The sequence below is a fragment of the Bidens hawaiensis genome, unplaced genomic scaffold (assembly GCF_021521415.1).
Source record: "Bidens hawaiensis isolate Kalapana, Puna unplaced genomic scaffold, B.hawaiensis_p1.1 tig00051613_1, whole genome shotgun sequence".
Lineage (NCBI taxonomy): Eukaryota > Viridiplantae > Streptophyta > Magnoliopsida > Asterales > Asteraceae > Bidens > Bidens hawaiensis.
In genome coordinates this window covers 1-13,366 of record NW_027499273.1, presented here as the reverse complement: position 1 = coordinate 13,366, position 13,366 = coordinate 1, and the positions used below count along the sequence as shown (strand labels likewise).

At 31.7% G+C, this 13,366-nt stretch overlaps 2 protein-coding genes and 1 pseudogene across 3 annotated transcripts; 2 read left to right on the top strand and 1 right to left on the bottom strand.

Annotated features, from left to right (window-relative positions):
• The first annotated feature begins 2,532 nt into the window (after positions 1–2,532).
• Positions 2,533–4,619, top strand: LOC143599208 (uncharacterized). The gene is made up of 3 exons (XM_077077212.1): positions 2,533–2,653; positions 3,680–4,524; positions 4,580–4,619. Exons 1-3 carry the CDS (start codon positions 2,618–2,620, stop codon positions 4,617–4,619), a joined length of 921 nt encoding a protein of 306 aa, XP_076933327.1. The 5' UTR covers positions 2,533–2,617.
• LOC143599210 (monofunctional riboflavin biosynthesis protein RIBA 3, chloroplastic-like) lies at positions 4,411–7,563 on the bottom strand (annotated as a pseudogene). The gene is made up of 6 exons (XR_013147266.1): positions 7,181–7,563; positions 6,113–6,328; positions 5,704–6,026; positions 5,495–5,624; positions 5,049–5,346; positions 4,411–4,963 (listed from the first exon to the last, which is right to left on the bottom strand). The product of XR_013147266.1 is annotated as a monofunctional riboflavin biosynthesis protein RIBA 3, chloroplastic-like (transcript).
• Positions 7,564–10,719: 3,156 nt separating this feature from the next.
• On the top strand, positions 10,720–13,358 carry LOC143599206 (UDP-galactose/UDP-glucose transporter 5B-like; the record flags this gene model as incomplete). Its single annotated transcript, XM_077077209.1, has 5 exons — positions 10,720–10,858; positions 12,290–12,403; positions 12,904–12,996; positions 13,116–13,181; positions 13,260–13,358. Coding segments are annotated over exons 1-5 (489 nt in total), but the record flags the coding sequence as incomplete, so codon positions are not given.
• Positions 13,359–13,366: the final 8 nt, after the last annotated feature.

Here is a 13,366-nt window from a genome sequence, read left to right as displayed (position 1 = left end):
TTCCAAATTTAAATTAAAGTTGAATTTTATGAATTACTGGATAAATATTTCATAACATGTAACATTACCACGATTAAAATTTGTTATTTGTAAAGCGAATATTAATATTTAATTTTCTCATTTTAGGTTATGTTCCCAACTTGATATAGCTAATTTCATGGGTTGAATATTTGTTGATAAGATATCTTATTTTTTGTTTAATATTGATGTATATTTTTGTTATTATTTATGTATTTATGTATTTTTCACAATTCATGTAATTTATTTGATTTTTATATAATCAATTTTTAATATTTTTCTGGCCAATTTTGATTCAGTACTCTTTAATATTTTATTGGGTTATGATCTTTAATCTTTAATTTAATATTCTTGAAATATTAATTATAAAATTACTAATTTTTTTATTAACATTTACTAATTATAAATATACTAAATTTACTAAACTAAATATAATATTGATTTTTAAAATTAAAATACATATTAAATTATAATATTCACCTTCCATATATAATTTATTCTAGAATTTAATAAAGATATTAATATACATAACTGATTTCAATATTAATTAACCTTTTGACTATAATTTGAAATTCAAATTTAAATTATTACTGACTATATTTAAAGGTTTGACTAAATTAACTATAATTAAGGAAATAATTTATGTTTTTATATAATATTAAATAAAATTATATAACCGTATATAATTATAAAGTTTCTAAATTTTTATTAATATTTATTGAATTATAAATTTAGTAAATTTACTAAATCATAATAGTTAATTTTAAAATTAAACAAAAAAGTATAATATTTATTTTCCAAATATAATCTGTTCTAGAAGTTTCTAAAAATATTAATCTACATTAAATTAATCCGTTATTATTCCATAATTTTATAATTTATTAATAATAATAATAATAATTGACATTTTTACAAAAATTTGAAATTCCAATATATTTAAAAGTTTGACTATAATAACGATAGTTAATGAAACTATTATGTTTTTTATTATTGTTATTGTTATATAATTCCTAAATTAAGCAACGTATTATTATTAAATATTAAACGATTTTGATTAACCTTAAATATTGAAATATTAAATTTATTATATAATAATACATTCTAAATATACATTTTGAATATAATCAATCGTTTATTTTAGGGAAAAAAAAATAAGAAGAAGAATGGTCTCTAGAATGCTAGCCTTGGATTTCTAATTGTTTAAAACTAACCGGTTTGCCCATAACTGGTAACGTATCGGACCACCTTTTCATTCTCAAAATCAACATATTTTATTATTTATTATTTATCTCAATTAAACTAATTATAAATTTTCTTACGATTATATTATTAATAGTCTCTAATTATCTATATATTGTTATATGAGAAAAGATTGTTAAGGTGTTTATTCGTGATATGAAATTATATAATAGTACATAAAGTTATATAATAGTATATAATCTTAGATTCTAAATATACTTTATTTTATGATCAATCTTTATTTTTCCAAATATAATATATTCTAGAAATTTCTAAAAATGTTAATCTTTTATTTTACACTAATTTGAAATTCAAATATATTATAATGTTTGACTACAAAAACGATAATTAAGGAGAGAGCTTAATGTTTATATATTATTCTTATTATTATTTCATTTTAAAATTATGCAACTTATTATTGTCTTTGTTAACTGATTTTGATTAACCTTAAATATAGTAAACCATTCTAAATATACATTTTCAATATAAATTCTTTAGATATTGAAGTTAGATTTAATACAGTAGTAGATGGTCAACACCTCTTTACACTTTCTAATAACTATAATTTGGAAGTTAAAATTTATTGGTTCCATATAACAACTTTAGTAATGTTTATATATTACTAATTATTATACATGTTGTTTTGTGTGGTTTATATTTTATATAATCTGCTATTGTGTTGTAACAGTTTTCAGGCGTGTTAGGAAAAGTGATTTTATTTTGGTTGAAGTTTTCAAGATGTTGATAATGGTTTAATACAAAGAACATTATGAGTTATTTTGTTGATGTGTAATGGTTGTTATGCTCAAATTAACTTCTTGTAATTTGAAAGTTTTAATATTAAGACAATGTAAATTTATTAATTTTTGGTTGGTATGGTGATGTGTTTAGTGACAATGTAAATCTATCAAGTTATAATAGTTAAAGAAATACATGTTTGTTTAAATTGATGTTTAAGTTGATTATGTTTAGTGACATGTTATTCCATCCGCGTGTCATGCGGGCTATAACCTAGTTTACTAAATTAAAACGAAAAAAAAAATGTCCTCTTTTTTGCTTTGCATGGTTATTAAAGGCAACTTACCATTATTAAAATGTGAAAATTAAAAACGTATTTATTTTCCATAACAACCATAAGAGTGATTATATTTAGCAAGAGACAATTTCCCTAAAAAATGGAACCCAATTTTAAAATTCAAAAAGAAAAAAGAAAATCCACCGAAACTTTATTTTATTTTATTTATTTTTTTGTAATAAAAAAAGAAAAATCTAATATCTTGAGCTTCGTTCTATAAAAGAGTTCACACCTTTCTCTGTCTGAACTCCCTCACAAAATATCAACACAGAATAAAGATAAAGAATGGAGGAATTTGCATCTTTATGGAGTTATCAAGAGGTGGGTTCATGAATTCTTAAATTCTTATATGTTTCTATATTTTGTCACAAGATATTTTAGCTCAAATTCCATTATTTATTTGCTGGGATTTTGCTAATTTGTCAATTACTAGCATTTCTTGAGAATTTTTTAGTTTTTTATGATTCATTTTAAAATTTGATTTATCAAGATTAATCATGGATGGAGTTGTGCTAATATGTCAATCAAATGGCATGTCTAGTCAAGTTGAATATAAGATTGTGATATTTCTCCATATTTGTATGTTATTTCTATCCCATGTGAAACTGTTTAAATTGTTCTTTTAAGTACTTGATGGTTATTTCTATCCCATTCATGGGGACTTTTGGTTTCATTAATGTGGTTTAATTGTGTTTTTGTGGAAGAAGGTTCACTTTAATGAATTGTTTAAAAGTTTAACCTCTTTATATCTATGAGAATTTTGGTTTTTAATTGTGATTAGTGTTATGATATTTTTTTAAACAATTTTATGGAGAAACTTTAATAAAGTAAACAAGTTCATATAATATGAAACATTAAAATGAAAACAGTTTAATAAAGTGACATTGAATTTTAATATTTTATTATAATAATCCGTACTTGTAATATGATCATTGACACTACTAACTCTCATTTTCTTTGTCAATAACAATCACGTTGGATAAAGATTGTCTTTGAAGACAAAATAGAAAACAATATGCATTATAATTGGTTTTAAGGTATTATAATTTAGTTTATTAAAATCAAAACTTTCAAAACTTAAATTATTATAATTCCAATTTTTTTTACATTTCTTTTTATCCACTTTTTTTCGTTTTGAACGTTTTTTTTTTAATTTCCTATCAATTTTCCTGTTCCTGTGTGCAATCAAGAAATAGTCTTTGTGCCATTTTAAGTCTTTGTTAACGTTGATTAATCTTACCCGTATATTATTATTAAATAATAATTCACATTTTAATCATAAACATCAAACTTATTTGTTTTTTTAATAGTTATTAATCTAACTAATTTGAGTTTATGATATTGCAGAATGTTGATGAACTTAAACAAAAGCTTTTGTACACAACACTTGAATTAGAAGCCGTAAAAGCCGAAAACCACGAAGAAATGAAAAAGAACATGGAATTGACGAAACAGTTATTACAGTCTCTAAAGATTGTTTGTCAGGAAAGAGATGAAGCAAAAGATCAACTTCAAAAGCTAGTAAACAAGATTATGCCATTGAAGGACCCTTTGATCCGTAATAATCAAGTCCCGTTAATGAAGCCCGCGAAGGCAAATTCAAGTACTACTGAATCAAATACCGTTTCCGAGCCTTATAAACGAAGCTCGTCTCCTGTTGAATCACCTTTTAATCCCATTTCGTCTCCCGAGTTTTTGAATATTAATGATCAAAATGGTTTGGTGAATGTGCAAAAGGTGGATCAAGCTTCTTTGGTGATGGAGGATATGATTAAAGGCAAGGCTTTGCCACAAAAGGGTAATTTGCTTGAAGCAGTAGTGGAAGCAGGCCCGCTTCTACAGACATTGCTACTATCGGGCCCACTTCCCACATGGCGGAATCCACCATCATTAAAGACGTTTCACGTCCCATCAATGACAGCTGCAGTGGATCACGTCAATGCAGCCCAAAAGTTAGATGTCGGGGATCATCATAAGTTGAGATCACCGATGATGGCGTTGAAGCAATCACAACCGTATGCCAAAATGGCTTGTGGGAGTTCTTCTCATATGATGTCTGGCATAGACGGTGGCGGCGGTAGTGGTGATCTTTTACGTTTTGGCGAGGTTAATTTCGCTAGTAATGTTCAAGGGGGGATGGTGGCAGCTTGGCCTAGTGCTAGCAATTTAGGCACAATTGGAAAGAAGCAAAGGTTACATTAAGATGCCAAATTTTTATTTTTCTTTTTATTTATTTTTAATGTGTAGGGGTGCGCGTTATTTGGTCGGAACCACCCAACCCGAGTGACCGGGCCAGTTGGCCTTGGGTTTTATATTTGAGCAGTTTTTGGTTTCGGGCTCGGGCCAGAAGCGAATGCAAACATAATGTGTATAAACACTATATATTGATTATAGTCCAAACATTTTAAAAAATGGTATGTTTGGGCTGACTAAAGGTCTGGTATATCAGACCCATATATATGGCCCATTTTTGTCCTCTTAGTTTCTAAGTACCTCCTATTTTCGTCTGTAATCGGGGGTCATTACCGGGACCCGTTCCACGATCGCCAGCCCGTAGCCCTTGAGCCCGGTAAACTTAGCCGGGTTGTTTGTCATTAGGCGCATCGTTTGAACTCCAATGTCTCTTAACATCTGCCCAATACAAAATCATAAAATAAACAAAAGGTGTTAACGGGCCAGGCCAACCTAGATAAATGCTTCTGTTTAGATGTCTAACCTGAGCTCCAATTCCGTATTCGCGTGCATCGGGAGCAAACCCAAGTTCTAGATTGGCTTCAACGGTATCATGACCGAGATCTTGCAAGTTATAGGCCCGTAACTTGTGCCCCAAGCCTATACCTCTACCTTCGTGTCCCCGAAGATAGATAAGGACTCCTCGTCCCGTTTCCTCGGATGATTTCCATCGCTAATGATAACTGATTACCACAATCGCATCGACCTGACCCGAATATATCCCCTGTCATACATTCTGAGTGGACCCGTACCAACACATCGAGCCCGTTCCCTATGTCCCCCTATACACCATGGAATTTTAAGTAGATGTATGTAACAATTTCAGCCCGTTTACTTTTGAGCGGGCCGATCATGTAATGTGTATGTTTTACCTCTAGTTTCGTTTAAAATAAAATTAACCTTAACGGGCCAAAATCACCCGATAAGTACCTTTACAACGGCTATATGTTCGGTCCCCTCTAGTTTGTTTTGATAGCAATGGGCTTCAAACAAACCCCACCGCGTAGGTAGCCTAGAAACCGAGATTTTTTCGACCAGTCTCTCCCGCTTCCTTCGATATCTACAATGTGAAGAAAACCGTCAAGATTAATTACATGAATTAATGGTTAACTCACTATTGATTATCCGAAAGAACTTACCTAATCAAATCCGTGATCAAAACAATGGGAATGTTGTGATCACGCGCTAATGTTTTTAACCGGTTCAACAGCGCGATAGATCCGTCCTCCGGGTTCACAATAGTCGAAAGAACTGAAACCGGATCCAAACCCGCAAGTGTCACAAGATCCAGTGAAGCCTCGGTATGGCCCGCCCGTCTTAGAATCCCACCAGGCCTATATTTCAATGGAAACACATGGCCAGGCCTTCTAAACCTTGCGGCCCCCGAGGCCCGAGAAGCTAAAGCAAGTATCGTCTTCGCTATATCCGAAGCCGATACACCCGTGGACGTATCAATCGAGTCCTTTATAAAGAAAATTCCAAGTGAATAATAATAATTTTAATAATAATAATAGTAGTAGTAGTAATAATTTTTTTTGTAAAATTTACCACGATAACAGTGAAAGATGGGGCCGTTGAGTTTTCATTTTCGGGTGACATTAACGGAAGGTTTAATCTTTCAAGATCTTCTGACGTCATACCGACGGATATTATACCGGAACCGTGTCTCATAACAAACGCGATGGTTTCCGGTGACGTGAAACTTGCCGGAAACACAATGTTTCCTTCGATATCACCGTTTTCATCATCAACAATGATCACAAACTGTTAAAACAATTTGCATTAATAATAAACAAGTTACATGTATATATTAATAATTGGAGTTCAAGCTTGGTTAATGACTTATCAGAGCTTGAGTTATCAAGCTCGGCTCATTTCAAACTCTTTTTCTGAGCTCACATTTGGCCAGTGAATTGTCTTTTTATTATTTTTTAATAATTTATATACGTTTAAATTATTTTTATATATTTAAATAAAAATTTTAAATGAGCCAAGCTCAAGTAGTACCTTAAACTAGCAAAAGCTCGGCCATCAGTTCTAAATTAATACATAAAACTTCAAAATAGGTAAAATTAAAAATACACAAGGCTCGACAAGCCTAAACGAGCGTCCAATAAAAGGCTCGAGCCCGGGCTCGATAACTAAACGGGCTTTAGTTGAGGCTCAGCTCGAGCTCAAGAAATCTTGGCTCGTTTCATACTTTTTATCGATTCAAGCTCAAGTAGTTAATAAAAAGGCTTTACTCGTTTGCATCCCCTGTAACATTTTGTGGGAATAGACCAACCTAGCCCAAAATGCCAAAAGTATGTTTGGCTGAGTTGAGCTATATTTTTAAAACTTGAGTTAGCCTGGTTTGCTTCATTTTTAAAACTCAGTTAATTTCAAGCTATATTTTTAAAACTTGAGTTAGTTTAGTTTGCTTTATCTTTAAAACTCGAGCTCGGTTTGTTTGTTATTTGTAACTAATTTATAGATTCTAATCATTTTATGTTACTTATAACTAAAACTTGTATTTATAATTTATAGTAATATATGTTATAAACTTGTTTTTTATCATAACTTTATAAGTTACATATAAAAAAAGAAAACACAATAATCGGGAAAGGTTATACAAACCTTCCCTTGCCGGAGATCCGAAAGCGCATCTTCGACAGATGAAAAGCCTTCGGTGGGGCAATCGGGATCACCCTCGGCGTCACTAACAAAGAAATCAGTTGTTTCCGGTGTAATTTCAGCATCCACTGTTTTAAATTTTTCTACATTTTCCGGTGACCGGAAAATTTCTCCGGCGCCGGAATCCCGGAGTGCCCGGCAGGTGAGAATTGGTGGCTTGTGGCCGGAAAGTAACGGTGACTGCTTAGGAAGTGCGTAGGTTGTCGGATGTCTTGTGGTTGTGAATGGCGGGAAGAGCGGGTGGTGGAATAAGATAGAGTCCATGCTGGCGGTGACGTGGCAGTAACGTGACGGGATGGTGGTTTGAAGTGGTGAGTGGTGGTTGCCAAAAGAACTACCTCTGGCTCTTGTTGTGGATGTGATATGTAACGTGGTACGTTTTTGTTATCCAAAAGAATAAGAGTTTGTATTTATACTTTTTGGATGTGTTTCATTATCCGTTTTATATGGATATGGTATTTGTAATATTTTTTTGTCAGAAAACTAAAATATCGGTATTTAAATCTATATCTATAATGATATATATAAACGACGCAATGTGGTCGCTCTCTCTTTTTTCGGAGTCATCAGATTTGCTTGATTTTTGAATGGAGCTTCTCATGCATTTGACTCAAATTCATGGTTATGGGTCTTACCAAACCCAGATATTCCTTAAACGGGTTATAATATCTCATTAAATTAAAAATTATTTTCAACAAATTAATGATGTAAAAATCCTATAAAATAGGATATAATAAAAATTAATATATGATTTATTTTAAAAAAGATATATATATTATTTAAATTAAAAACCAATTTGATAGTAAAAAAAATAAATAGGACTTGGTCTCATCAAACCATACGTATATTATTAAATTTCATAAATATTATTTATAATTAAAAAACCAACTTTATAGTAAAAAATATAAATGGGTCTTGGTTCTTATCAAAACGATATAGCTTTTAAACCGGGTTATAACATTTCATTTATTTATGAAACAATTTATTATCAAACCATAAGTATATTATTAACTTTCATACAATAAAAAATATAAATACAAAAAATAAATAAATCTTAGAATAAACAATATAAAACAACCCCCGTAATACGGAAGTTAAAAACTAGTTAGTTATATATACTTATATTGTGTTATTTGGGTCTAATTTTCAAGACCAGACCATGGCTAAATAATTTTATAAAATCATACGTTATGTGAGGCCATGGTGGCGGCTGGCGCCCCGCCAAAGGCATATGGCTTGTTTTTAGTGGTTGACATCAGGACTGGCCTAGTGGGATGGAAGGGTGGTTGACGGCAACAATCCCGACATCCCGCTAGGCCCGAAAAATTATTTTTAAAAAAAATTATATGTATTTTTATTAAATACAATACGTATATTTAATGTTTAAACTCAATTACATAACCAATAGTTTGGTCTAATGGCAAATGGTATTACTGTCATTCAAAATGTTATGGGTTCTAGTATCATTTGAGACATTTTTAACCTTATTTTTATACAAAAGTTTTTTACACAATCCAAATTATAGACAAATAAACTCATATAAAAATTAAATTGTTTAAACCTAACAAAATACTCCTTTTACTTAAGGCCCAAAAAAAATCGCATTCGGCCCAAAACTTTTTTGCTTTCTCGGAGCCGACCCTGGCTGACATCTCAACTTCTTTTTAACGGCTGCCAAAGAGTTGAAGCTTAATGCCTTGGTGTCCCTGCTCAATGGTGTTTAACCCTTTTTGGTGTTCTGAAATGTTCTGACATGGCGAAGGTGTGGCGCCGCCAAAGCAACCACCACATATGGTCTAAGCATGAGCTAAGACTAGGGTTGTCGGTTTTATTTTCTGTTTTGTAAACACGCTTGGTTTATTCTCTAATGTTTTCTATTTTTACCGAACAAAATCAGTTTTGAAAATTTTGTATAAATAAAAAAAGTAATTTATTTATTTATTCTATAATAACATTTTTTTGATACTGTGATATATCTTGTATTTCCAATACACGGTACAAACAAATTGAGAGTAAACAGAAACAAATTAAAGACCAGGTTTTTTCCTCTTTTCAAAAGGATAAAGAATATTGGGATGGAAATACGGAAATGAACAAAAAAGGTGGACAGATAAAAACAAGCCCAACCCAACAGAAGTTAGCCCAAATATGTAATGACAAGTTATTACGAGGTCAAAGAAACTTTAAGCCTAAACTTTTTAGGCCGAATTACAATATTTTAGGCTATTTTAAGTAAAGCCCAAACACTTCATAACTAATTATTGTTCACGGTTAAATGACCGACCCATAACTTAACCAGATCATCACCTAAAACCCATTATCCGTGACTAGGAGTGAAATTGAATTGATTAGCACACCAGCTACTCGAGATATGATCAATAAAAAGTTTAAAATGAGCCGAGCTATTTCGAGCCGAACCTCAAACAAAACTTGTTAGTTATCGAGCCTGAGTTCAAACCTTGTATGCGAAGCTAGTATTGGCTCGTTGAGCCTTGTGTATCTTTAAGTTTTATCTCTTTCATACTTCGATGTATTAATTTCAAACAATGCATCCATCTTGAACCGAACTTTGGCTTCTTTCAGGTGTATATAATTCAATAACAAATTATATAAGAGAGGACCTTAAGTTTTAGAAAAAAAAAACTTAAAACGAATCAAGTTTGAGCTCTCGTAAGTCAATTTAATAAAAAAAAATAGACAAACCAAGTCTGACTTACGAGCCAACGTCTAACTTGAGCCATCGTAAGTTAAAACGATCCTACTCAAGCTCGGGGATTGCCTTGTTTACACCACCTAACCATAATCGATCGAATATGATTCTCTAGATAAACGAAACTTTGATTATGGTGATGATTAATATATAACATACAGACTAGCTGAGCCTGACCTTGACCTTGAAAAAAATGACTTACCAGCCAAATTGAAACTTTACATAAAAAAGCTTAAATAAAATGTGTTTAAGCTTAAACTCTCGTAAAACAAAACCAGCTGAGCTTGGTTGGTTGTGGTTAATAATAATAATAATAATAATAATAATAATAATAATAATAATAATAATAATAATAATAATAATGTTAAGACCGACCGAAAGTCATCGTGGCGCCCATCAACATCTTCGAGAAACAGAACACAGAGAAAATTAAAAAAAAGCAACAGAGTCAGTCCACTTTCCCACAAAACCAAAATTTAAATCGCCGGTGAATCCAAGGCCGGCGAACCCGCCATCGATCATCCCGTCATCATATTTTACACACAACCAACAACAACAATAATATTATTATTATTATTATTATTATTATTATTATTATTATTATTATTATTATTATTATCCTTTACGGCACGTTGTTATCAAACATCTGATACCAATTGTCGGCTCTCAATAACCATAGGGGGGGTTTATCAATCAAACACCCCTTTTATTTATATAATATTTATATTCACCATAAATATCAAATACACATACATACATTGATATTATTATTATTATTATTATTATTATTAGTAATGGATGGTGGTATGAGTGATCCACCGTTAGCAGATGCTAAAGATAACAAGTTTTTTAAAGGTGCCCTTTCTGTAGTTGGAATCATGTCTACACTTGTCATCTATGGTGTCTTACAGGTATCTTAATTGTTGTTATATATTACGTTTTGTAATTATTGTTTTCTTGTGAGCTGAATTGAGTTGATTAAGCTAATTGTAACCAGAAATAGTAATTATATTCTTGAGTTTAGATAGATATTGGGGCGCATTGGCGTTAGTTTTGGATGAGTTATTAAAGTCGATTTTGAAGGAAATTTCGTGATATTTTGTTGCTAGTGGTTAGCAGAGAGCTAACCGAGGTTGAATGAGAGGCGAGCACCCTTAGGGTGTAAAGGTTTAAAGATAAGACGCTCTATGTTTACAAATCTCTCTAGTAAAGGCCAGCTTGTCCGTCAGACAACCAAGTTCAAATATTTAGGATGGCTTTTACAAATTGACAGGGACATAGACGGTGATGTAGTTCATCGTCTTCAGATAGGCTTGTGTGAGTAGAGAGCAGCCACATGAGCGTTGTGTAGCGAGAGGTTCCCAACGAGGTTAAAGAGGAAGTTTTATAGGGGTTGTAGTTCGACCGACAGGCTATGTTATACGAAACCGATTAGTGGGCCATCAAGAAGACACAAGCGCAAAAGTTGAAGGTAGAAGATAAGGTGGTTTGGGCTCAAACTGACATTGGATGAGAGGAGTAGGTAGAGTTAGCTAGACTTGCACATCTCTAAGGCTGTGTGTAGTGGAGGGGCTACAAAATGGGGCGATTTGCGCCATGTGGCGCTCAGTCAACAAAGAGTGAGTTTTTGTTTTAGAGGTGTAATGGTGTTGTAGCCCAATATATATATATATATATATATATATATATATATATATATATATATATATATACACATATATTACACACACACGTATTATTATTATAATAATAATAAATCAACAAACACGTCCGGCGACAAATAGTCATCCCCCCCCCTTAATCGCCCCTATTGTCGCCGGGGGTGGGGGTGGGGGGGAGGGTTCCCTTGAATCATCACCCCTCCAATGTCGCCCACTACGGGCAGCCTAAGGACGTGATCAGGGATAAAAGTTTTGGAGAGTGGAGACGTACAATAAAGTTATGAATTTTTTAAGGTAATGTATAAAGTTGTGTTAGCTTTTTATTGGGCTGCCTTAGCTTAGTTTTGCCTTAGCATGGTCTTGGTGTATGGATCTTTTACGGGAGCGTATAGGTACTTTCAAAGGGATTTGTGCTGCCTTATTCATGTCTTTCTGCTCTTTTATTTTTCACTGCTATACTTTTATCACCATTTTGTGTTATTGGTATATTTACTGTTATTATTTTTAGCATCTTTTGTTTTGTTGCTGTTTTAAGTTAGGTTTGCCTCATTCGACTCTTATTTCATATGATTTTCATTTCGAGATAACTACAAGATTGAAATTTGTTATTTGTATATAACTTTCTTGATATTAACAGTGTGAAAAGCATGAACTTAACAACTGTTGAATTTTTATCTGCAGGAGAAGATAATGAGAGTTCCTTATGGCCCAAACCACGAATTCTTCAAACACTCGTTATTTCTTGTTTTTTGTAACCGCATTACCACCTCAGCTGTATCTGCAGTTTTTTTATTAGTACGTTGTTATTCGTGTCTCGGTTAATATTGATTTTACCTTTTTTGAAGATCAAATCAGAATTAGATAACTAACCGTAGTAAAACATAAAACAGTTGGCAGGAGATAGTGGTTGGATGTGTATTTTCTTTTTAAATTTGTAGTAATCATTTATAAGTTGTTTTAAGAGTGTTAAAAATTCCGATTATCTGATAAATTAATACATAACCTTATGAAAAAGATATTATTGTTAGAAAAAGAGACGCCTCGTCGCCTTGTTAAGAATTCTAAAATAAAATTAAACGAAAGGCTAATTAGGTAATTAATGAAATCTTTTTTACCATTTGATAGCTGGTTTTGTTGCAGCTGGTATAAAGCTTGATTAATTGACTCTTAATAGTTAGATAATCAGAAGCAAAACTCTGTTTATCGAATCATAAGTTACAACGTATGTTTACATTTTAATAATGTCTTTTTTTTTTTATGTTTATTGGATTGATTATGCTTTATTCTTATTGCAGACAAGTAAAAAAGCATTGGATCCTGTTGCTCCTGTTTACAAATATGGTATTGTATCAATATCTAACATACTAACTACAACATGTCAATATGAGGTTAATACTCTTTGCACGCTTATTTTTTTTTCTAGTATTATATAATATTTATTCGTTTTTTGTGTGTTAAATTGGAGTACTTATTTACATTCTTATCTTATATTATTATATATTTTCAGGCTCTTAAATATGTTAGCTTTCCTGTTCAAACTTTAGCCAAGTGTGCCAAGATGATTCCAGTAATGGTAAGTTCTAAAAGTATAAATTAAACTGATTATTTTAACAGAAATGATCTAATTACGATCAATTTTTTTTAATTGTAGATTTGGGGAACCTTAATAATGCAAAAGAAGTACAAAGGGCCAGATTATATTTTGGCATTGCTAGTTACCCTTGGTTGCTCATTATTTATATTATTTCCGGTAAAACA